The following is a 23,605-nucleotide window of genomic DNA, read 5'->3' as shown; positions in this document are numbered from 1 at the left end:
CCAATAAAAATCGACCTTAAAAACAATTAACTAACTAACTAATCTAATTAACTCCCTAACAATGTATTAGGGCTGAATCCAGTATTAAAGCTATAAGAAACAGACAAACCGACCTAGACAAACAAAAGAACATCAGGCACGAGATTCGAGGCATGTGATCTACGTCGTCACTCTCCGCCGGCCGAAGTTTAGGATTATGTCGACTTAATTAATGCTATACTTATTGTTAATATGCAATTAGAAAGTAAAATTATTGAAATTAATACTTCATTTGGGACTGCTGCTTAAATTAATTTTTATAGTCTACCATATGTAGTGGGATAAAAGCTTCCATTAAGATTATGATATGATACAATAAAAATTTGATATAATATACTTCAAAAAAAAATGAAGCTTTTTATGGACCTTGTGTTTGAATTTTTATATCATAATATAAAATACAGAAATAAAAAACAGGATTTTTAGAAAATTAAATTAAGACATTCTAAATATTAATTTTCTTAATAAATAACTTTATAATATGAAATGAAGAAAACTTTACCGAATTATTGATTGAGATTTGAGATCTTCTTCGTCGAAACGTTGATTGAGACCGTAAGCCTTCTTCTTCTAATCACCCCACAAAATATATTTTAGTGAGTTGGCACAATCAATCAATTATTGATGAACACTTTTTCTTTTGAATCTAATTTGTGTTCTAAACACGATTTAATCCTTCAAAAGAAACGATAATGAGAACAACATTCTTCTCATACATATTCTTCCATCTCTCATGAAGGAATTATGTATCATTATCATTTTCTTGTAGAACTTAATTCTTATTTATAAGAAAAGTTCACATCTTTTCATAAGCACCTCTTAGTATTTCATGAAGCATTTTTAATAAATATTAAAATGATAATTATCATGATACATCATGACATATCATCAAACTTATCATTAATCTTATCTTTATTTTTTTAATATTAAAAGATATTTGATGATAATTATTATGACACATCATGACTTATCATCAATCTTATCTTTATCTTTTAATATTAATAAAATATTAATGATGAGTCATCATTATCTTCATGAAATATAAAATTAAAAGGTGATAATAAAAATGTTACTAATATGATCATAATTAACATTTATATTATGTCACATTCTTAGTGTTCAATATATAATAGAGCTTAGGTGATGAAGAATAGACCTATGGACTTATAATTCAAGCTCCAATAAATTTGATTATTAATTTAACTCTTAAATTAATAAATCAAAATTATTAATTTCAATATTATTCCACTATAAATATAAAATTGCTCTCTTAAAATTATAGTATAATTTACTCAATTAAAAAATTGAATCGTCCATTGATTTAATCATTACATATAAAATAATCATCCATAAAAATTTCATAATTAGAGCTAGGTAATTCTGTCACCTCACTAATTATATCTTGATCCTTGAATTCAAATTAATTCTCTAATGAACAATAAACTTTGTGGCCTAGTCACAAAATTTGAGCGCTCAATTGTTCAAGTTATAAATTAATTATTCAAGGGAACTAATTTTCTAACCTTCAAAATTGAAAGGAATGGATTTCATATATGTATATTAGCATTCCCAGTCATTTGTTTCATTGTGTTTCTGAAATACAATGATTGAGTTTATTTCTTCCAAACTATTTCCGAGTAAACCGAAAAATTAAATGTTACAAATAGGAGTTTATTAATAACTCAAGATTAAGATTGTTTTATATATGATCATCTTTATGATTAATTTTAAATTCTATATAATTAAAACAGAATTTATTAGAGAATTCAAAATTTATCTAGTCCAGTTCTATATAATCGTATTATATAAAGTACCTCCATTCTTAATATCTCCATATCGAATAATCCGGATAAGATTATTCCATTCTTAATGTTGATGGACCGTACTAATAATATTTAATTATAGATTTCAACTATAATTAATAATTATGAACTTGTTTTGATTATTATCCATAATTCAATCTTCTTGTATATAATTATATACTAAATTATGATCACATAAATAATCATGGAACAAAAAATATTATATTAAATGATAATATCGAAACATGCTAAACTTGTCTTTAAATATTTATTTCCATAGAAAATATATTACAATAATATTTCTTTAGGGCACAACCCTAACACCTTGTTGCTAACTGGATGGGTTAGAGAATATTTGTCAAATTCCCATAATTCAATGATAAAAAAACTTGTTGATGTGATGGCAAATTGAGAAGGGTACTACTCTCAAAAGAATTCAAGTTGCTTCTAAGAGAAATTAAAGTTCAGATATAACTTTAAAAAAAAAAAAAAAAATCATTAGAAGAAGTGTTGAAGAGCTGAGATACTTTGTTAGATGAAAGTTTGTCACTAGTAGTTAATGATCTAAGCTTTGAAATGAACATCACTCATAAATCTTCAAATTAGAGTTATGATTGCTTGCATGAGGCCGACCTTTCATAACTTGCATTTTCTATTTATGTAAAGGGATGTTAATTATTGGAGGAATAGCGATTATCCTCTTTAATATAAGAATCTTGAGTTAAAATCCTAATGAGATTTTCATTAGCATGTATAAAAATTCAAGAACAACATAATATGGAGAGTGAGAGAGAGAAAGGGTGAAAATTTAGAAATTATTTTAAAAATTAAATAATATAAAAATTTTGAACTTGAGCATTGTGATGCTTGGTCTTTTGGCGCCTTGGCATTTTAGTCTTGAAAAATGTTGAAATTAATTTAACGCAGCGGGCCAGCAGCACCTGAAGGTGTGGTGCAATGGCACATTCTCGTTTACATGCAACGCTGCAACGTTGTATCTGGCAAGCGTCGCGACTCCACGCACAAGCAGTCGTTTTTATATATAATTAAATCAAAATTCTGCCACTCACTCCTTCCTCCCTCTTCTCAAGCTTTGGCTTGCTCTGGAAGGAAAGAAAAAAAGGGAAGGAAGGAGGAGAGATAAAAAAGAAAGTCAGGTTTTTGATTGTCAGATTGCTTCATCGCTTAAAAAAATATTTAGATCACCGTAGGTGGCTCTTATCTTATTTCTGTTTCAAACATTTAGAGTTCTACCGTTTGACTCCTTCCAAACTAAATTTTATGGCATTTTCTCTAGATTTCATGAACTTCTATCATATAACTTATAATATATTATAGTATTGATTATTCTATGCATTTTAATTGGTTGGTTTTGTAATTTTATCGATTAAAAGTGTAGTTATTGCATTGTATACAATTTAATAAGAATATTAATTTTGACATTTTAATATGATTATACTATTGTTGCAAGTACAATGAATGAATATTATTATGTGATTAGGTGATAGCTAGTAGTTATTGCTTATATAATATTTGAATAATAATGTGTGTGAAAATAAATAAGGACTAGTTAGTCACTGATGTTGGTTGGAGATTAACTGACATGTACAGGATGGTAAACCGATGATTTTTCCTTTAAATATTATGGTTTTATTTTATTCTCTATTGATTCATGTGATTTACTGATTCAGAGTTATAAGGAGATAATATTGATGGAAAAAAGTGATGACTCTGTTTACTGAGCCAACGGTTACTGATTTATTGATTGTTGGAAAAATACCATGCAAGACAAAGCTTTTTTACTTGCTTAGTGTGATTATTGGGATGCATTTTTGATTTATTATCATTATACTGATTTACTATAAGCATGCCATTCTCAAAATATATAAATAGACACAATCTTCTTACATGAAAAGGGAGGAGACCTTTGGGGGCCTGAAACTTTGGAAGCTTGGACCTTGGGCTAGAGATCAAAAGAGCTATAAGGCTTGAAGATTCGCGGAGCTCCACTCCGATAACCTCACTGGTGAACCCTCACCTCCACCATTGTTGAACCTCCTCTTGATCATCATCGTTGGATCTCTATCCGACCACCACCACCACCTATCTCAATAAAAGTTCAATCACAATCGATGGTGGGGATTAAGTTCGATGATAGTTGGTGACCTGGCAGAATTCTGGCAAAAGTCTAGTGAATGTCGGTGGTTGAGGAGTAGTCTGGTGGCATGAGAACTCTCTGGTTTCTCTTCCTATCATTTTTTCCTAACTTTTTCTCCATTTAGTGACGAATGTGTGGTTTATTTATAGTTTTCAAATAGTGATATGACAAGTAAATATGGAGAAGATCAAGGGTATGCTGAGAGTATTTTGAATGGATACTCGATATCGACTCCTTTGATCGTGGGTCGTTTATCAAGTATTTAAATATCTTAATGATGTTATAATTCGACGATCTTAAGCTCGTTGGATTTTTTTCGTCGAGCCGCTCGATTCGACTATAAGCATGTCATATTTTGATATAATTTGGTCATCCAATTATGCTTTTAACCTTCCAAATGTGCTTCGGGTTCTTGATTTGGACCCATTTGAACTTGAATTGGGTCGAATTACGTGTCGTTGGGTTCGTTTTTAGAGACGTTCATTCGACTATAAGTTTGCTAAAATTGGAGCTCAGATGATCTCTAATTTAATTTTAGAACTTTTCAATTCAAGTTTATATCGAGATTCGTGTTTAATCAAGATTAGTTTTTGATAATATATCAATTTTAATGTTATATTATATCACTAATTTTAATATAAATTTAAGTTTTATTTAAGATAACTTTCTTACTGATTTGTCTTTCAGTTTATAAGAAGCGATTGTTCAAAGTAACTTAAAAAAGTAATTTTCTTGCAATAACTTTGTAATCATTTTTATAAAAAGATACAACATCTCAAATAGACTCTTAGGATTTATTTGAGATAGCTATAATTTTTTATAATGATAGTTGTGAAGCTGTTATAAAGAAATTTAATTTTTTTAGAAGCTGTTATACAAACTAGTTTTCTAGCTTAATTTTTTTTGAAATAATAAAAAATAGTGATAAAATAAAAATTATCATTATATATTTTATTCATATCTTTCTTCAAGAATATATATTTTATAGAGTTCTTTATTTTTTTAACAGAAATAAAGTAAAGAATCTTATTTGAAATTATAGCCGAAACAAATCGCTCGTCCGATGTTCTATAAAGCCCGCGCGCGATTCAATTATTCTTCCTTTTTCTTTCTCCTACCTCAATCTCTCTCTCTCTCTCTAGCCTCTGCTTTCCTTTCCAATTCTCATAGGCCATAGCCACTTCTCTTTGCCGCCTCCATACGCGGAAGAGAGAGAAACAGCGGGGTTTGAGGGAAGAAGAGGAGTCCATGGCATGGGAAAGGGGTGGCTCGAGCAATATGAACCATGGCCGGATTTATGAGGAGGAGAGAGCAATGGGAGATTGGCAGGGGATTCTCGATGGGGTTTTGTATATGAAGGTGATGACGGACGAGCAGATCGAAGTTCTCCGGCGGCAAATCTCCATTTACGCCACTATTTGCGAACAGCTCGTGGTGATGCATAGAACCTTTACTTCGCAGCAGGAAGCCCTAGCAGGTTCGTTCTTCCCCTCTTTTCTTGATTTGAATTTTGTTTCTAAATTTTGACTATCATGAAATATAGGGTTGGTGGGAATTAGGTGCTAGAGGAAATATTGCTCATTGTTGAGAAGCAAGGTTCTGGGAGTGAAACCTTGTATAATTTCTGGGATTTTATTGGTTTAAATCCTTTTTTGTCACGGGTTTGAATTTTAAATTTTATTTTGGTTTAGATGTTTAATAAGGGTAAAATTGGTGTTTACTGGGAGAAAATAACCGCAGTTTGTGAGAAAACGCGAGTTTCATGCATAATCAAGCATAGGGTATTTTTACCTGGAAAATCATAAAAAGATGGAAAAATTTGACTACGGGGTTGGCTCAGTTGCAGAGATTCATTGACTAAGGGTTGAAATTAGTACAAAGATGGTCAAGCTCAAATAGTTGGAGGGACTAAATACAAGACACCTTTCAATCATCAAAATAAGTGATGCCACGGGCATTTAGAGGAGAAATTATTCTATGTGGAGGCCGGATGGAACTCTATGTTTAGGTGTAGTAATATCAACAGTACGGAGCCGCGATATACAATGAAGAGGACATGTGGCACATTTTGATTGATCTCCGGCCGGCATTCGATGTCCGGATATAATAATTAATCCATCCATAATTCACGATGGTCTTAAATATAACAATAGCAGGAGGTGACGAAGTTGACCCTTGTCCTTGGATAGCGTGGCTAGTGCATGTTCATTCAGGATTGGCAGCAATGGAGTCAGATTTTTTTTCTTAGCTGAAGCATTTAAATTAATGAAATAAATTTCTTATTTGAAGGGGTAGAAATTAAAATTTTATAATTAATAACATCACAAAGTGAGGATTTACTAATATATATATATATATATATAATTGTTCTTAAATTTGCCCTTGAGAAATGGCATATGTAATGACGTGGTGCTTGTTGAAGTTATGAATATTGTCTAGTTTTTTTTACGATGACAAGCAACTTGATCAATATTTGTGTATATAATGCATCTGAGGTTTTGTTTGAGATGGCTTTCTTACTGTTTCTTAAAGTAATTTTATAGTATAAAAATTAAAATTTTTATATTAAAAATTTATTTTTAAAAAATAGTAAGAAAGCCGTCCCAAACAAGCTTGAGTCAGATTGCAACGAACAAAATAGCTGTTTGGTCTCCAGATGGCTGCAATGAACAACTAACAACAACGCACAATATTAATTGTTGTTATGAGGTCTATTTGTACAGAGCATGGGCAACATTTAAAAGGGCTACAACACAGAGTGCTAAGAGCAATGCACACTCCACAATTGTGTTAGTCAACTATAAGACATATGCAATGCTAAGAGCAATTTTTGATATGAGGATGTTTGCGCAATGATCACCCGAAAGATATACGAAGTGGGCAATGGTCAATGTCTTGTTCACAATTGTCAGTAAAGAAGATATCATGAGTTTTTTTTAATATCTTAGGGGCTATTTGGTATCGGATTTGAAGCAGGATTTAGGCTAGCTTTATGGTAAATTCTGTCAAACAGTTTTTGAGCGCCTAATAAATCTGAATCCCTCTTAAACCCCAGACTTATAGTGTAAATCCAGTATTTACTAAATCCCGTCGTTTGGCGGATTTAACAAGATTTACAGATTTGCAAAGTTCTTCCTCCGGGTGCGAGCGAGCAAGCTCACATCTTGACTTCCCGTCAAAAGAGGCGAAGAAGCTGCTTTAGCGCCTATCAAAAGTTATTTCAGGAGAAGCACCAGAAGCTGAAGCAGCCACGAAGAAATGGTGACGAGGAAAAGCGACAACAACGAAGATGGGAAGAAGATGGAAAGCAAAACCTAGACAGACTCCTAAATTAGGAATTAATTTAAGTTAGCATTAAATAATTAATTTAACTTAATAAAATAATTAATAGTATAATTATCATTAGTTTTTTCAATTAATATAATTTAAAATAGAAATAGTAAATTACATACGTAATATTATAAATAAAAATTAAATAGAATTTGAATATTTAAGTAAACAATGAGATAATTAATAATATAATTAATAATTAATAATTAAAACTAAAAAATAATACTTAAATAATTAATTAAATCATTAGTATGAGTATTATTTAAACAATTTGTAATGTCAAAAAATAATTAACTAATTAATTAAGATTTAGGAATATAATTATACAATTAGTAATATAATAAGTAATTTGATAATTAACATCTAAATAATTAATTTGATAATTAGTAATAATTAAGTTAGTTTTTATTTATATTATTTCTCATTATAATTTATTAAAGATGATTAGAATTAAAGTTAATAAGTAATTCATAGTTACACGCATGTTAAACTTATGTTGAATTAGTAATTAACTTATAAATATAATTCAATGCTAATTATTCCAAATTTTTAGTTCTTATTTATGTGTTATAAATATGTTCACATTTAAATCCTATACTGTCATAAATCCTGAAATCTGTTGCGAAACAGTTTCTCAGATTTAACATGTGTCATACCAAACAATTTTCGGGATTTAACACCCTCAAAATTTACTAAATCTGAATTTACAGGCTTTACTAAATCCCATTAAAGTTAAATCCTATTTGTTGCCAAATAACCCCTCAAGGCTAGCTTCATAGTTTGAATTAGAAATGTGTTTGGAAGATGAGGAGTTTTTTAGATTCTTTTATTTGATTGGATGTAATTTGAAATCAATATGAATTTTCAACTTCACAAATACATTAGAAATTTTTCGAAAGTGGGGATTTTGTTTATAGACTCAAAATGAGTGGGGAAAAAAGAACAAAGTCATCACTTTTTAAAATATGTTATTCAACTACAACTGGCCAAATGCACCTAGAGAAAAAACCTGCTGAATGAATTGAAAATGAGTCATATTTATAGATTTTTGTATGTCTATTTTAGTTCTTATTCGAGATATTTCCTTATGATTATCCTCAATAGATAATGGAGATTGTATCCTTTCATGTCCATATTTGATCATATGGTGGTTTCACCTAACATAGACAACTCGATATAATTTATGCAATAACATCATGAAATGATCAATGATAACTGATCGAAGTTTTAATGGGCGGATTGTCAAGAACAATTTCAAGAAGTTTCGTTGCCTTTTGAACAAATTTGATAAAAAAACAAACGACATCATCTTGTCATTTAAATTGGATGTACTTTTTTCCCCAAGATAAGTATTTTGTGACAAAGTTTATAAAATCGTCGAATATAAGAGGTGTAACGGCCTTGGGAAGTTCTGATTTTCTCAAACATGCTCTGATTCGAGCGATGTGTATGGACTTGATGTGACGTGCCAGTGCTTTTATGGAAGCCAACTCACCATTCTAAGCATCTTTTGTCTTTGGTTCAACCAAGTAATCAACCACCACTTCAGACTTGCTAAAATTCATCAAAACAATAATAAGTAATCATGACTTATGCAACCCTAACAGTTCATTAAAGGTTTGTTTAGTTGCAAGTAATACTTGTGTAAAATAAATCAAATGCTAGACTTTTGAATTTTTTGGTGTTTGATTGGAAGAAAAGTAAATGCGGAGAAATTTTAAATGTCTTTAGAATTCTCTATTTAGTTCATTTTTATTTATTTAAAGTTTGTCCTATTTAGATGAATATCATATACACATCTCTTGTGAAGCTCTACTTGTTATTGTTGCACACTACCAGTCACCATCTGCTATCAGACAACATTGCCCGCTGTCAGTCGCCACCATTGTTAGCCGCCATCCGCCGGTCAATACTTGCCGCCACCTGTTGTTGTCATCGGCCAGTCACCCCATCATTGTCTCCTTCAAATTTTATATTGAGTTAATTTTACTTAAAATCAAATACGAAAAAGTAATCTCCTGCATTTATAGTGTACTCAACCAAACAATTTAAAAATATTTTCAATACACTATATTTACTTTAAATTGTATTTCTTTAACTCTGATTTCTTTTTCAGCGAAAGAACCAGGCCCTAAATCCAATAAAATTCTCAGATCTAGGATAGCTTTAAAAAATTTAAAGAAGGTAACCTCCTCACAATTTGTTTCATCCATTGTGTCTTGGTGGAAACACTTTCCTTCTTTTCATACTGCTTGTCTTGACAATACCTTCTTTTCTGTTGTCTTCAAATCATAGTCCAATATTATTAACTTAACTTTGCAGGAATGAAGTTTGGAACTATGTTATACAACCCTTTAGTGTCAGCAGAAGTCCCAAAGGTTGCTGCAAGGCAACGGTGGATCCCAACGTCCATGCAACTGCAGATTCTCGAGGACATTTTCAGGCAAGGCTATGGAACTCCCAGCAAGCAGAAAATAGCTGAGATCACTTCTGAGCTCGCAAAGCATGGCCATGTCACTGATGTTAAAGTATATAACTGGTTCCAGAACAAAAGAGCTCGATCCAAAAAAAAGCAAGCTGAAAGTGAGGCAGAGATTGAATCTTCTGGCAGGAAGAAAACCAAGGTAGAGGAAACCCATGAGAGCGAGGATGATGCCTCGGGGCTACAATATCAAATGACCACCCCTAGGGGTAAAATGGGAAAACATGAAAACAAAATAAACTAATACATAAGACACAAAAGAAAATAATAAACTCCACATCATAGCCGTCGATCTTTTGATGTCCTCATCAGAGGACCCCGTTCAACCTGAGCCCAACAGAAGAGAAGACGAACACAGTTCTAATGACATTGAAAGAGCTCTGTGCATTCAGGAACAAATGCCTTATCCAAGTATGTGGTCGCATTCTTTTCCTAGGGTGTAAATAAGCTAAATATGAGCACGTTAGGGACTTAGATTCTTGTTCAGTTCGGTTTATTACCTATCAAAGTTGCTTTTGAGTTAGAAAGATCTTACTCGTGTGATACTCATTTTTTTAGAGTGAATATGTCTTTTACGCATGCAAAGTACAAGTTTGTGATTTTCATAATATAATGTCTTTTGAGAATCATAGATCTTAGAATAAATTATATACTAATTTTGAACAATAAAATGTATGAGTTAAAAGCAAGCTTTCTATGTCTAACCAATAATCAACCAATTGATGAGAAAAAAAGTTGTATCACTGAGTAATATCAAAATCTTACTAATAGATAATCAAGCTCAGAAGAGTGATAGACAATCTATGGATCTTATTAATTTTCTGTGATATGATGATATGACACATCCTTTGGCCTCCTCCCCCCCCTACTTTGGGCATCTCCAACCAAAAAATTCATTTCCACTCCAAAATGCAGTAAAACTTAAAATTTAGTCATTCTTCTCCAATCGAAAATCATTTCTTCTTCTTTCGCGCGCTTCTTGCGAAGGTAACCATCTTTGGTGTTGTTTTCTCCTCTTTCGCGCACTTCTTAGGCAAATTCCGTAACGAAATTTTTTGGCGTAGGTGAACTGTTCAACTACCGAAATTTGGCGTGCGATTTGAAGTTTGAATGGAGCAAATGATGGACGGCATAAGATGGTATGGAGTTCGGTTAGAGATGGTCTTATAAGTTCAGATTAAAATTTAGTACTATATGAATAATTATAATTAAATAGTAAAGTAAAATTATAGAGTAAGATTGGATAATACTTATTGTAAAATGATTGTCTTGCTAGCAGACAGATGTCCAATTACTTGGCATGTCTGTCTAGCTGACAATTGCCTAATTACTTAGTATCTTTTTTAGAGTTTCATATTAAGGCCGAGTTTTCGAGTTTAATGGGGCAAATTCTATTGATGAGTTCTCTTGGAGGAATTAGCTGGTTACTTTGGCAAGTTCTTACAATGAGTTTATTCTAAATAAGTGGTTCAGTAGCTTTGGCAAATTCATCGCTTGCCCAGTTTCTTGGACAAGTAGTCATTTCATAGTCTTCACTCAGGCTTCGATAAACTCTTAGTTCAAATTTGCTTCATTCACGACAAGTTGCAACTTGAAATATTTTCACAATCTTTCAATGTATGAAGGTTGAGAACTTTACTATGGGGATTGCGAAGTTAAGTGAGAACTAGTGGTGTAAGCTAGTCGAGTCGAATTGTGTTCTTGCTTAGTTAAGCCATGCTCATTTAATTCATGTTGAGCTCGAACTCAAACTTGAGGTTAAATTGAACTCATTTGCTGAGCTCGAGTGAAAAATATTAGGCTAGAGTTTGATGAGAAAGCTCTAGATTGACTCATTTTGAAGCTTGATTTCTTATTTTGAACAAGACAAAAAAAAAAAAAAAAATTAGGCTAATATAAATGCCGATGTGTTAATTAATATTAATCGAGCCATCTTGTCGAGTCGAGTTAAGCTTGAGCTCATATAATGTATGACCTTGAAGTTAAGCTCAAACTCATGACATGTTAGCGAGTTGTACTGGAATTGGCTTATAAGCCGACCTGGCTCGCTTACACCCCTAGACTGAGTACCCTAGCTTATTTCCTGATGTTGAACTATAACTCTATCGAGATCGATTTTGTCTACATCTTTGACTTCACTCTTGTTCGAAGTCGCTTGATGCTTGCCTACCTTAATAATTTAGCTTCTATCTCTTTCATTGATTTCATGATTGCTTGACAAACTTGTCCCTATGAATTTAAATCCATCCTTATTGGTTCCAGGGAAGTAGAAAAGACTTCCACCATGGAATCAAAGTCATGTGGGTCAAGGATTTAGACAATATATACAAGATTATACTCATTTGCATTAGTATGGTTGACGGCTAGGGATGTAAGTGAGCCGAGCTAGCTCGAGCTCGACTCGTCTATGGGCTCGCTCGACTCATTTACACCCATATTGTCAGCCAACCTTCTCGACTACTAGAAATCGAGGGTGTATCTAAATGAACCTCTTTGAATTCTCCAAGTTAACATGTCTTGTGCCACAGTTGATTCTAGCATCTGATGTCTGGAATTCAATTTTGAAATATTTTACTCACCCTTCTCTTATCTCAAATTTAAAAGAGCTAAAGAGTTCAAATAATTTAATTGTCACTTAAACTCAAAGAGGTAATACTCTCAATGACACATTCTTAAAAGGAATAAGGAATAAACTACACTTCAGTATGTCTTTGAAATTAAAAAAGAGAAGTTGCCAACACAAAGTAGTTGTCCTGGTCAGCAAGGTTTGATTTCCTTCTATATAAGTAGAGGCAAGGGATTTTAAACTTTGGAGGAGGTAGAGCCTCTATAATTTCAATATAGAGGCACTTGAACTTGAGGTTGGCATTTTATGGCACGATGAGGAAAAGTTATTACGTCCGGACAAAAAATCAGAAATTTAGACAAATACCGAGTGCTCGGTACTGAGCACCCAAGTGATGTGGCATTTTGTTATTGGTCTCTAGACGCGTTCGGTGTCCGGACACAATAATTACTCCATGATGAGGAAGTGATGGCTTGACACTACTTTTTTTTGGAGTTCAGTCTCATCAATAAGAGGAGTAGAGGAAAGAGTTCTAAGACTTGGTTTTCATCCCCAAAGAAGATAATAAGATGATCCTCACTTCTCAGGAAACTTGACATGATGAGCAATTCTTGAAAATAAGTTTTATAGATGAGTATGACGCCTTTCGTCTTGATGACTTCAATATACTTAAAAAAAACTAACACATTAGTTGACTGACAATAAGTTTTTCTAAAAGAACTTATAGATTATTTAGTTGGCCCAGTGTTAATGACTTGTTTTATTTGGAATAGTTTTGGCAGCCATCCAAGCTCCAATTTCAACAAAATTATAGTAAATCTGATCAGCTCAATGAGAAGAATCCAGCATCACAAAAAATAAGCCAATCTGAGTCTAAATAAGTCAGAATGAAGAGCCTGAGCCTAGTTGGAAACTTTGTAATAGTAATCGGGAGACCAAATGATGTCAAAACTTTCATTCTTAAAGTCAAATTGAGCATCGCAACAAGATGAATCCAACAAGCCTAAGATCATTTAATTACGAATGCTTAAATGCTTCGGATTTAGGGATGATCAAAAGAATCAATACGAGCCGTTTAATATAATGTTCCATATTGTCTTCATGTTTATGGGGCATGCACTTTCAGTAACTTATAAATAGACTCCTACTCTTTACATGCAAGGAACCCTTGGTTAGAGATTCATGAGGGCTTGAAGACTTGAAGAATCCCAGAGATCATCAAAGCACCACTGTTGTCGTACCACCGTCAAACAATGGCCGTCAGACCTTCAACGCTGGATCTTTGTTGTCAGACCACATCTCAAGCACTTCCACCAGACTACCGACTGACTGTCATTGTCAAACCTTTGTGGTTTGACCACCATCGTCAAACCTTCATCACTCGACCAACACCGTTGGGCCATCGTCTGATCGTCGCCGTCGAACCATCGCTCGTTCATCGTCATAGACTTTCATGCTTGATTATCATCATCGAACTGCCGTTGCCCGAGCACATTCATCATACCTTTGCCATTGTTGAATTATCAACATTAGATCGATGCTTTTTGACCATAGTCGACTAGTCGTCATACCACTACCATTGTCGAATTTCCAACATTAGGCCACCGCCATTCAACCACCATTATGAAACGGTCGCCACTCGATCACTGACATCCACCAGATCGCCATCATCATACCACTGTCGCTCGACGGACACTATCAAATCATTATCAATAATGTACCCATATTATCCCATATGTAACTTCTCTTGCATATGAGGCTCACAAAGACCTCCCACCAGAACATAAATTTCTGATGAGAATGACAAACTCGTTGAAGGATAGGAGGCATAGGTAAGCTCCTCCTTTACTTATCATGAATAGTTTTAATCTGATTAATAATTTACTAAGAAATACAGTTCAGAACAGGAAGAAAATTTATCAAAGCTTTCCAAATTCATCTGATCCTACAACAAATACATTCTCGAAGGACGTAGATGTCAAAGACTTGACATCAGACATCTGACACTAACAAATTCACACAAATAATACCCAAATCATTTGTGTTCTTATTACTTACAATGAATTAGCTGCACTGCTCCAATACTATAATTCTGTTTCATAACCTACCAATGGTGAATTGTTCTTCCGATTATTAAAACCATCTCGAATTTCACATTTCCCATGATTCCATTTTGCAGCTCGAAAATACGATAAAGATTCCTCGAACTGTAATTGAATCCAAGCTATGTACAAGGTACAAATCGCTTCTTCTTCCTTACACCTTCACCGAGAAGAGAATCTCCATCACCGTAGAGAAAGTACCGGAGACGGTGAAAACGACGCCGATCACAATGATCGCCCCGTCGGAAACCACACCAATCCAACCCATCTCCGGCCCAAAAACCCTAAGATGAAAAGCGGCCGGAAGAACAAACCCTAGGATGCAGCAAACGCTGCTCCCAACCAGCGACAGGAAGTCGGTGAAATTGGGTACAACCAGCGTCACCAAGCACACCATCATCACCAGAGCCCACCTCAACCATATACAGTATTGCTTACCGTAGGCCCACCTCTCGGCCACCTCGTACACAGGATTCATCATGATCGGAAGGGTGAAGAACAGATTGATGCAGAGCCCGATCTGCACGGCCAGGGGGATTATGCCACGGCCCAGGTTAGTAGTTATGATGTCGCTTGTATCATCACCGAAGGCAGCATACCCGAAGGCGCCAAAGGAGGCGTACAGGGCGGAGATGAAGGCCATGGAGAGGCCTAGGGTTCGCCCGAACTTATTCTTGTCGGCTGCTTCCGATTCAAGTGGAAGCACCATGCCGATCCCCTCAAAGGCATAGACGGCGACGCCGAGGCCGTAGAAGATGACGGATGACCCGCCGAAGGAGACTAGATCTGGCTGTCGGTGAGCGAAAGTGTTTACATCGACACCGAGAACAACCACCATGGCGGCTATATCGACTATGTCGGCAAAGATGCTGAGGGGAGCGAGGAGGGTGAGGCTTCGGATTGAGTTGAGAGCGAGCTGGAAAGGAAGCAAAGCGGCGAGGGAGAGTAATTTATTGGGCTTTTGAGGGAGTATGTGGGCAAGCGTGTTGGAGATGAATATCAGGTACCCGACGCAGAAACTTGCTTGGCTAAGCACGATCATAAGATCTACGGCAAGGCGACCGACACGACCGGCGACGGAGAAGCCGAGATCGCCGAAGGAGGCGATCTTGGAGAACCCGACTTCTTCCTCGAGGCGGCGGCGGGTGCGCGTGAGAAGCATCATGCAATGATAGGTGAGGGCACCTACGACGAGTAGCATTAAAGTTCCGGCGGCCCATCCGGTGCGCTTGAAGGCGTATGGGAGGCCGAGAACGCCAGCGCCGACGATGGCGATGAAGACGTTAGCGAAGGTTTTAGGTTGAGAAGAGAGGTAGCTTCCGGATTTGAGGCCGAGAAGGGGAACCGATGAGTCGCCGGCGATAATCGGTAAGGCATGTGATGAGGAACTCGCTTCCTTGAACACCATGGCTGCTGCGCTTGAAGGATTTAGGGCCGGTCAACAAAGAGGAGAAGGCGAGACGAAATACTTAGGATTTTGGAGGTCACGTGGTGCAGGTTCGAGCGCTGGGCTCCATATATAGAAAGCAGTTGGGCTCGCCTGGGGTCGGGGTCCGTGCTAGTGGGGCCTTCGGAGATGACTTTTTGGGACCGTCCAAAGTTGTACCGCCGACACAAGATAAGAACGAGCGTGATTGAAAAAGAAAAGCAGAACAAATTATCAATTTTTTCTTAAAAGAGGGAGATTGACCAAATTTAATTATGATAATTAAGTGCTAAGAGGTATATTTGATAGCGGCACAGAGTAATGCCCTGAAGCTTTTTTTTTTTTTTTTTGGGACATTTTGGCCTTTTAAGGCAAACTCACACACACAACGCATACACAAAGACTCGAACCCAAGACCTCTTAATTGGAAGCTTAAGCTCTCAACCAACAAACTAAGGTGAGCTGTGTGATGCCCTGAAGCTCCACCTAGAGTTCTAAAAAGCTTTTGATGTAATAGCAAGTTGGGTAGTAAAAAAGCATTGGAGGCTTAAAAAAAAATCTCACTTAATTTCTAATTATTAATTAAATAGTATTATAATTCTTTTATTTATATATGTAACATATAAATTTATTGATTCCTTAATTAAATTTAATAAGCAAAATAAACAAAAATATTTATTGATAACAAATTAGTTTTAATCTTCCATTTCATCTTCTCTTTTATTAATTAAATATTGGGCAAATTTTTAAGACTAAGCATGATTATAAATTGTATTAAGAGATTAAGCATCTTTTAAAAAAAATTTAAAAATAGGCAAAGTCGCCCGTTTAACGGGCGACTTACTAGTCTAGTCAGCATCCAGTCAGCATTCAAAAAAAATTTAATTTTTTTTTTCAAAAAAATAAAATTACTATAGCAAGTCGCCCGTTTTAAACGGGCGACTTGCTACAGTAAAATAGTACTTTTTTAATAAATTATTTCAGAAATTCTTGATTTTTAGAAATTTTCTACATTCTTTAGCTAAAAGTAGAATTTACTACATTATGTTAAATGTTAATTCAGATTTAGTAAAGGAGTTGTCGGAGGCGTTTGGCTGGCCACAATGAGCGGCGCAGAAAGAGCTCTTCTGAGTCTCAGGGAGAAGGCTCAAGCCGTTGCATGCAGGCAGATCAAGGTGGGAAGGTGCCGATAAGCCTCCCTGGAAATCAAAATTACAAGCATTTTCTGAAATAAATTAATTCTATAAATAATATTTTACTGTAGCAAGTCGCCCGTTAAACGGGCGACTTGCTACAGTAATTTTATTTTTTAAAAAAATTATTTAAAATTTTTTTGAATGCTGACTAGACTAGTAAGTCGCCCGTTTACCGGGTGACTTTGCCTATTTTTAAATTTTTTAAAAAACATGCTTAAACTCTTAATACAATTTATAATCATGCTTAATCTTAAAAATTTCCCTTAAATATTTCACATTAGTACACATTAAATTGGATTGAGTTAATTAATATATTTATATAATTTAAAATTGGTTCAATGACTAATAACTATCTTAGAACTCACTCAAGATGTGATGTCATTAACTCATGCATGCAGCTCACCTTAATTTAATGGTTGCGAGTTTTGACTACCAACCAAAAGATTTTGAATTCGAGTTTTGCATATATGATTGACCTAAATGTCAAATTCTCTCATGATATCTTTTTTTAAGCTTAGTTTGACCCTCTCTTCTTGTTCTCAAATGAATCAACTTAGTTCTATATACACCGTAGTTTATCATAAAGAATCTTTGAACTCATTATCATTTTTTTTAACCTTGGGCTAGATCCTTATTGGGTATTGGTTTCACATCATCTGTAATTTGACATCATATGTAATTTTAAATTGTGAGCATTAATCAATGTTTAAGACATAAAACCATAACATGAAGCATCCCGAGGAAAGATTTCTATGCATTAACAATCCTAATATTTGTATGTAAGCCTTCGTATGGGATGACTTTCTTACTACTTTTTAAAGCAAATTTGTAGTATTAAAATTTCTTGAACTAAAAATTGTTATACTTGAAAAATGTTGTAGAAAGAAGTAAGAAAGTTATCCCAAACGAAGTCAAAGTCATTTTTATAGTATGAATATGGTTCAACAAAAGTTGTTAGCCTATAACTATTAAAATTTATCCAAAGTTCTCAAGTTACATAAGATTAGATCTCATCAACTCACATAAGAGTTAGACTTATTCAGCTCTTACTATCGAACTATTAAAGTCACCATCAATTATATTGATTACTAGTCTAGGAGTAATTAAAGCTAATTAAGGGGTTCTCGTTAACTAAACTTATTAGTTTATATTAGTAATAAACCTTGCTAAGGGGAACTACTTCTTAGAAAGATTGCTTGTCTTGATTTTTCAGTTATTAGATAATACTTGATCAGTCTCATGTGTACATCACTAACTATTTCAAGTATATTTATTTATTTATACTTTAGTATGTATTTCTTCATTTACCACCAACCTTAGACTACACCCATAACTATGGGCTAAATGCTAAAGATTACTATCATTTTGTATTTTGCCACAACTCCAAAATCTCAAATTCTTTTATTTTCCTTTTTAGCTCACTTTGAATCTCTATTCCTATTCTTCTCTAAGAGGTCCATTAGGTCCTTTGTAACCTCTAATTAGCTATAAAAAGTTTAAATTCAATATCTCGTTCTAGTCCAATAAATAAGTTTGACTATATATAAAAAGCCTCCTTATGTTTTATTATTTTATTTTTATTATTTTTGTAATATTATTATGCAGTCATTCTTATATCATTATTTATGAACCATATTTATAAATAGGAGGTCAAGGATCAAGCATGCACATCACATCATTTGTATTGTTGGGCCAAAACTTTGTCTAATTCAAATCACATATTATGTCATTATCCTCTTTTGTTTTGGTTTGACTCCTTCTCGTGTAAATCCTCCCTTGTTAATTGTAAAGAATCTATGAATATAATTGTTCAACCAAATATCTAAAAAATTAACTTCAAGCTTAATTGATATGTTTTAAGGTAATCTAACTTGGTCTTGATCTACTCAATATGAGCTAAAAAGGATATTATCAAGTCTACAAATGAACTGTCCCCAAGTAGGAGAGCATGTCCTATAAAGCCACCCGTAGCGATTCTACAAGTTGTTGACTTCTTTCATATGAGAAATGATTGATTAGCTATTCGACTATTTGTCCACCCTTGAAAGCCATGCCAGAAATTTCTTATTAGCACGATGAACAACTTTTTTTTTTGTCTAACTTTCTGATTATATTTAAAAGCTCTTAACTTTTTATTTTTTATATAGCCATGTGTCACCAATTCTATAATGCTCAAGCCTCAACCCAAATTTATAAATAGGGAGTTAAAGGGTAAGCATGGAGGATGCAATTTGTTATACTTAAGCTTATTTTACATAAATCTTAGAACTTCTCACTCTAGAATTTTTTTCTCTCTCTATTTCTTTGGTCTCCTTTTGCTTAGTATTCTCAATATAGGTATTTTTTATTCATGAATAATTATAGGTTTAACATCCTAATTAGTGTGATAAGCATGGAGCATGCTACAAACTAAAGATATGTATTTCGTGAAGTAGAGAAACAACATCGAGATAGACAAAAATCTATGAACATAGAGAGCAATCAGTAATTCATCACTATGAGGCACTTCTTTTAATTTAAAGAGAGCATGACAATGATGATCCAGGGAGAATTAAAGCAAATTCTAACGACTTTTCTAACGATGGAGCTGCAAGCAAGATCTGATGATTATGTTATGAGGAGAAGAAAACTTTCTAGAGCTAAATCATTGTCTTCTAAACCAATAATTAATAAGACTTATTACCCATATAGTGAGGAGTTGACCTTGACTCTTTATTGAGAAGAAAGGCAGATTGAGAAGAGAAACATGCAATTGATAAATGCTTTTTCAAGGGATATGAAGTGGCAAAGCCTCCAAGAAAGTTCAAAATTCCTCATTTAGATTCATATAAGGGGAAGACAAATCTTGCCTACCATGTCATTTATTTAGAGTCAGTCATCTAAGAAAAGGGAGAGATGATACTTTTCTTTGTTACACTCTTTACTGTGTAGCGCTCAGAAATCTTAATGAATACGAGAGGTGATAATGAATTGTTAGTGGAATGTTTAAATTGTTCTCATATAAGTGGAATCTCACGTTTGATGAGTTCACCTTGGAGTATAATGTTTTTATTTCTTTTGCTTCTATTCGCTCTTTTGCACTTGCTTTATTGCTTAATACGTGCCATAGGTTCCCAGCATATCGTGTTGACCTGAAGTAAGTTGGGGTGGTATGCACCAAGAGGAATTGGTCAGATACTAAGCAAAAGTTACAAAAAAATAAAATATGTTGCAGAAGCAATAATGAATGATTTTCTAACGATTTAAAAAACATCTACTAGCCTTAAAATAAATCAAATTTTACCTATCCCAATTCAACCACTAGTGAATGTACTAAAAAGATTCTTCAAGTTGTGAAGAAATGAGAGAGTTAATCAGGTTTAATAATTAGGATCTATAGCTAAACCAAATCGATGTAATAAATATTACAAATTATTTAATAAATTTTAATGAAATAATAATAAACGTAATCAAATTTTTAATAATGAAATTTTATACTTAAAAAACAGGGATTCATACACAATATCTATTGTCATTTTAATTTAAATTATTTGCAGTTTTAAAATTTATTTTTTTATTTAAATTTAAGTTATTTATTGATGATATAATTTAATAATAAATTATTTAAAAACAAAAACTATATGAATATATACTATTTATATATATATAATATAATTTCACTGTTTTATTTTGGAATGGTGCGTGGAGCCTCACATATTTTTATAGTGTTTTTAATATATCTATTATTACACTTAAGATAATTTTATTAATTTGTTGGTTTCTCTGGCAATTAGCTTTGTAGTCATATGGGGCCTTTTTTTTTTTTTCTTTTAACAAATTTAGCTTGCCTTAGTTTCCTTTCTCATTGGTTAAAGATTGCCTTCTCTCATACTTCTGTGGATTCAAAAACTACTGTGAATTATGAAAGTATTTATTAAAATGTTCCATACGAAGCTGGAATCAACTATATTCCGTATGCTTTTGCCATCATTTCTATCGCTATGCTGCTTACAATATTACTCTATATTTTATTCTTAACTCTTCTTTCTTCTCATAACCACTTAAGCTATCAAACAAATAAATCTAATAAGAAAATGGAGACTTACAGAGATCGAACGTTGCATGAATTCACCAACCACAAATCCTATGGAGGAGAACGCAGCGTAGAAGTCCTTGCATTCAGAGTTTGCATGGTTATGGAAATCATGTGAAGCTGATCTCATAAGCCAAGGTGTCTTTTAACATAGGCTTCGACTTTATTTTGGACAGGTTTTTTCATTGCTGTTCTAAAGCAACTTTTTAAAAAACGGTAAAAAAGATATTCCAAATGAAGGCTTCATTTGGAACAGCTTCTACTACATACTTCTTATCCCCAACTATAAATTTCTGTTTGACCACTATTTTTTTGCTACTTTTTTAAATTTTTTTTTACCAGGAAATTGTTTTTCATAGCAGCTTTACAAAACAGTAAGAAATTAGTCCCAAACGAAGCCTTAAACTTTCTTGTTCCCTGCTTAATATCAAGATCTTGCCCAGCAACACAGTTGAATCATTGAGGAGAGTCTACTCGTTTTGCTCTATGTTAAATTGTACACAAATTGTATCCAAATTATGAATGTATAATCCAAATAGGAATTTTGTCGCATTTCATGAAATGCCCAATGCGAGAGGCATTCCATTCTCCTAATTAATATGAAAATTTTAATAGCAAATTTGGAAGTACTCTCATCAAACTCTATATATTGGGAATATTCATTGAGAATTTAATAAGAGCTTCAGCTAGCTATGGAAAATCATAGTTTCCCTCTCTATTGTGGCATTAATGTGTTGCTTCTTAGCTTCATCGTTGCAGGTTCGAATTCCTCTTCTCTTAAGCTTCATCTTCATATTAGTTGTTTTAATTTCTTATTCAATCTTTAGGAAAATTTTTGTATGCATATTTCAGGTGTTGAATCCATTGGTGTGTGTTATGGCATGAATGGGAACAATCTCCCTCCACTAAATGAAGTTATCGATCTCTACAAATCCTACCACATAGGAGGGATTCGGCTCTATGCCCCCAACCAAGATGCCTTTCAAGCTCTAAGAGGATCTAACATTGAAGTCATCATCGACGTGGGGATTGATGTAGGATCTTTGGCATCCGACCCCTCTGTTGCCTTTAGATGGGTTCAAAGCAACATCCAACCTTTCTCCCAAGACGTAAATTTCCGTTACATATCCGTTGGCAATGAGCTTATTCCTGGACCTCAAGCCCAAAATGTTCTCCCTGCAATGCAGAATGTGCGAAATGCATTGCAATCAATTGGCCTCCAAGATAAGATCAAAGTCTCAACATCTATTTCCACCGTAGTGCTTGGAAACTCCTACCTCCATCCGCTGGTGCCTTCTCATCGACGCCCTCCCCACTCTCCAACCCATTATTGGTTTCCTCACCGGTACTGGTGCACCGCTCCTTGCCAATGTCTACCCTTACTTTTCTTATATCGGCAACCTCAATACAGTCTCCCTCGCTTATGCACTCTTTACTTCACCTGGGTCAGTGGTTTTTGACGGACAGTTGCAGTATCAAAATCTTTTTGATGCAACCGTTGATGCCCTCTACGCGGCTCTTGAGAAGGTAGGAGGAAACAACGTCGCCATAATGGTGTCAGAGAGTGGCTGGCCATCGGATGGTGGAGTTGGTGCGACGATAGAGAATGCCCAGACGTATGTCTCTAATTTAATAAGGCATGTGGGGCAGGGAACACCCAAACGACCAGGGAACTATATTGACACTTTTATCTTTTCCATGTTTGATGAGAACATGAAACAACCACAAGGAACAGAGAATCATTATGGTCTGTTTAATCCTGATAAGCAGCCTAAATATTCTCTCAGCTTTTAATTACATGAGGGTTATGCTATTATAATAAGCTATAAGTGTGCACACTTGAGCATATCATGAAGAGAATTTAGGAAAAAATGTGATTGTGGCTTTTAATATATGTACTAAATTGAGAACTATTGGCACAATAAAATTCTATTTGATGAAACATAGATTTTTCACTGAGATGGTCATATTAAATAATTTGATTGCCAACCTTTTTTTTTAATTAATCATTTAAATCATTGAAATGAACTAAATATAGATTAATTAAGCCAAAAACATTTTAAAAACTAGAAGTACTAAAGCATTAGGATGCATGAGCAATATCTAGATTAGTCTCAATAAGAATTTGATTATTGGTCTTAGAAAAGTTTCTCACTATTTTGCTTTTCATTACCCAATCGTTAATCTTTAGATTTTTTATCATCAAGTGACAAAAACTTTATTAGATTTTTTGGGCTACAATTTTATGTTTTGATTGCTATTTCATTGCAATTGTTATTATTCATTTATTCTATTTTTATGTCTTATGTATAAAAACAATTAATTAGTTTTATGAGAAAATTTTTAATTATATTTAATTTTATACTTTATGTATTAAGTGGGAGAAATTTAAGTTGGTGGCACAAAACTAGGCTTTTAGATCTGATCTTAAT

General features: G+C 33.9%; 2 protein-coding genes and 1 pseudogene across 2 annotated transcripts; 2 read left to right on the top strand and 1 right to left on the bottom strand.

The window, feature by feature from the left end:
• Nucleotides 1-5,125: 5,125 nt before the first annotated feature.
• LOC110095151 (WUSCHEL-related homeobox 8-like) lies at nt 5,126-10,934 on the top strand. Its single transcript, XM_020820566.2, has 3 exons — nt 5,126-5,476; nt 9,652-10,020; nt 10,876-10,934. The coding sequence occupies exons 1-3, from the start codon at nt 5,248-5,250 to the stop codon at nt 10,932-10,934; spliced, it is 657 nt and encodes a 218-aa protein (XP_020676225.2). The 5' UTR covers nt 5,126-5,247.
• Nucleotides 10,935-14,226: 3,292 nt separating this feature from the next.
• On the bottom strand, nt 14,227-15,964 carry LOC110095137 (amino acid transporter AVT3C). The gene has a single exon (XM_020820550.2). It carries the CDS (start codon nt 15,885-15,887, stop codon nt 14,634-14,636), a length of 1,254 nt encoding a protein of 417 aa, XP_020676209.1. The 5' UTR covers nt 15,888-15,964; the 3' UTR covers nt 14,227-14,633.
• LOC114579661 lies at nt 15,886-22,967 on the top strand (annotated as a pseudogene).
• Nucleotides 22,968-23,605: the final 638 nt, after the last annotated feature.

This window comes from Dendrobium catenatum, unplaced genomic scaffold (genome assembly GCF_001605985.2).
Source record: "Dendrobium catenatum unplaced genomic scaffold, ASM160598v2 fragScaff_scaffold_621, whole genome shotgun sequence".
In the NCBI taxonomy this organism is placed as follows: Eukaryota; Viridiplantae; Streptophyta; class Magnoliopsida; order Asparagales; family Orchidaceae; genus Dendrobium; species Dendrobium catenatum.
This window is presented reverse-complemented; position numbering and strand designations above follow the sequence as displayed.

Bases quoted from the DNA above. Each gene is read 5' to 3' on its own strand.
- LOC110095151 (XM_020820566.2), top strand. From the start codon at position 5,248: ATGGCATGGGAAAGGGGTGGCTCGAGCAATATGAACCATGGCCGGATT. The intron at 5,477-9,651 runs GTTCGTTCTTCC...TTAACTTTGCAG, and splicing joins GCAGCAGGAAGCCCTAGCAG to GAATGAAGTTTGGAACTATG. The intron at 10,021-10,875 runs GTAAAATGGGAA...TTTTTGGCGTAG, and splicing joins TCAAATGACCACCCCTAGGG to GTGAACTGTTCAACTACCGA.
- LOC110095137 (XM_020820550.2), bottom strand. From the start codon at position 15,887: ATGGTGTTCAAGGAAGCGAGTTCCTCATCACATGCCTTACCGATTATC.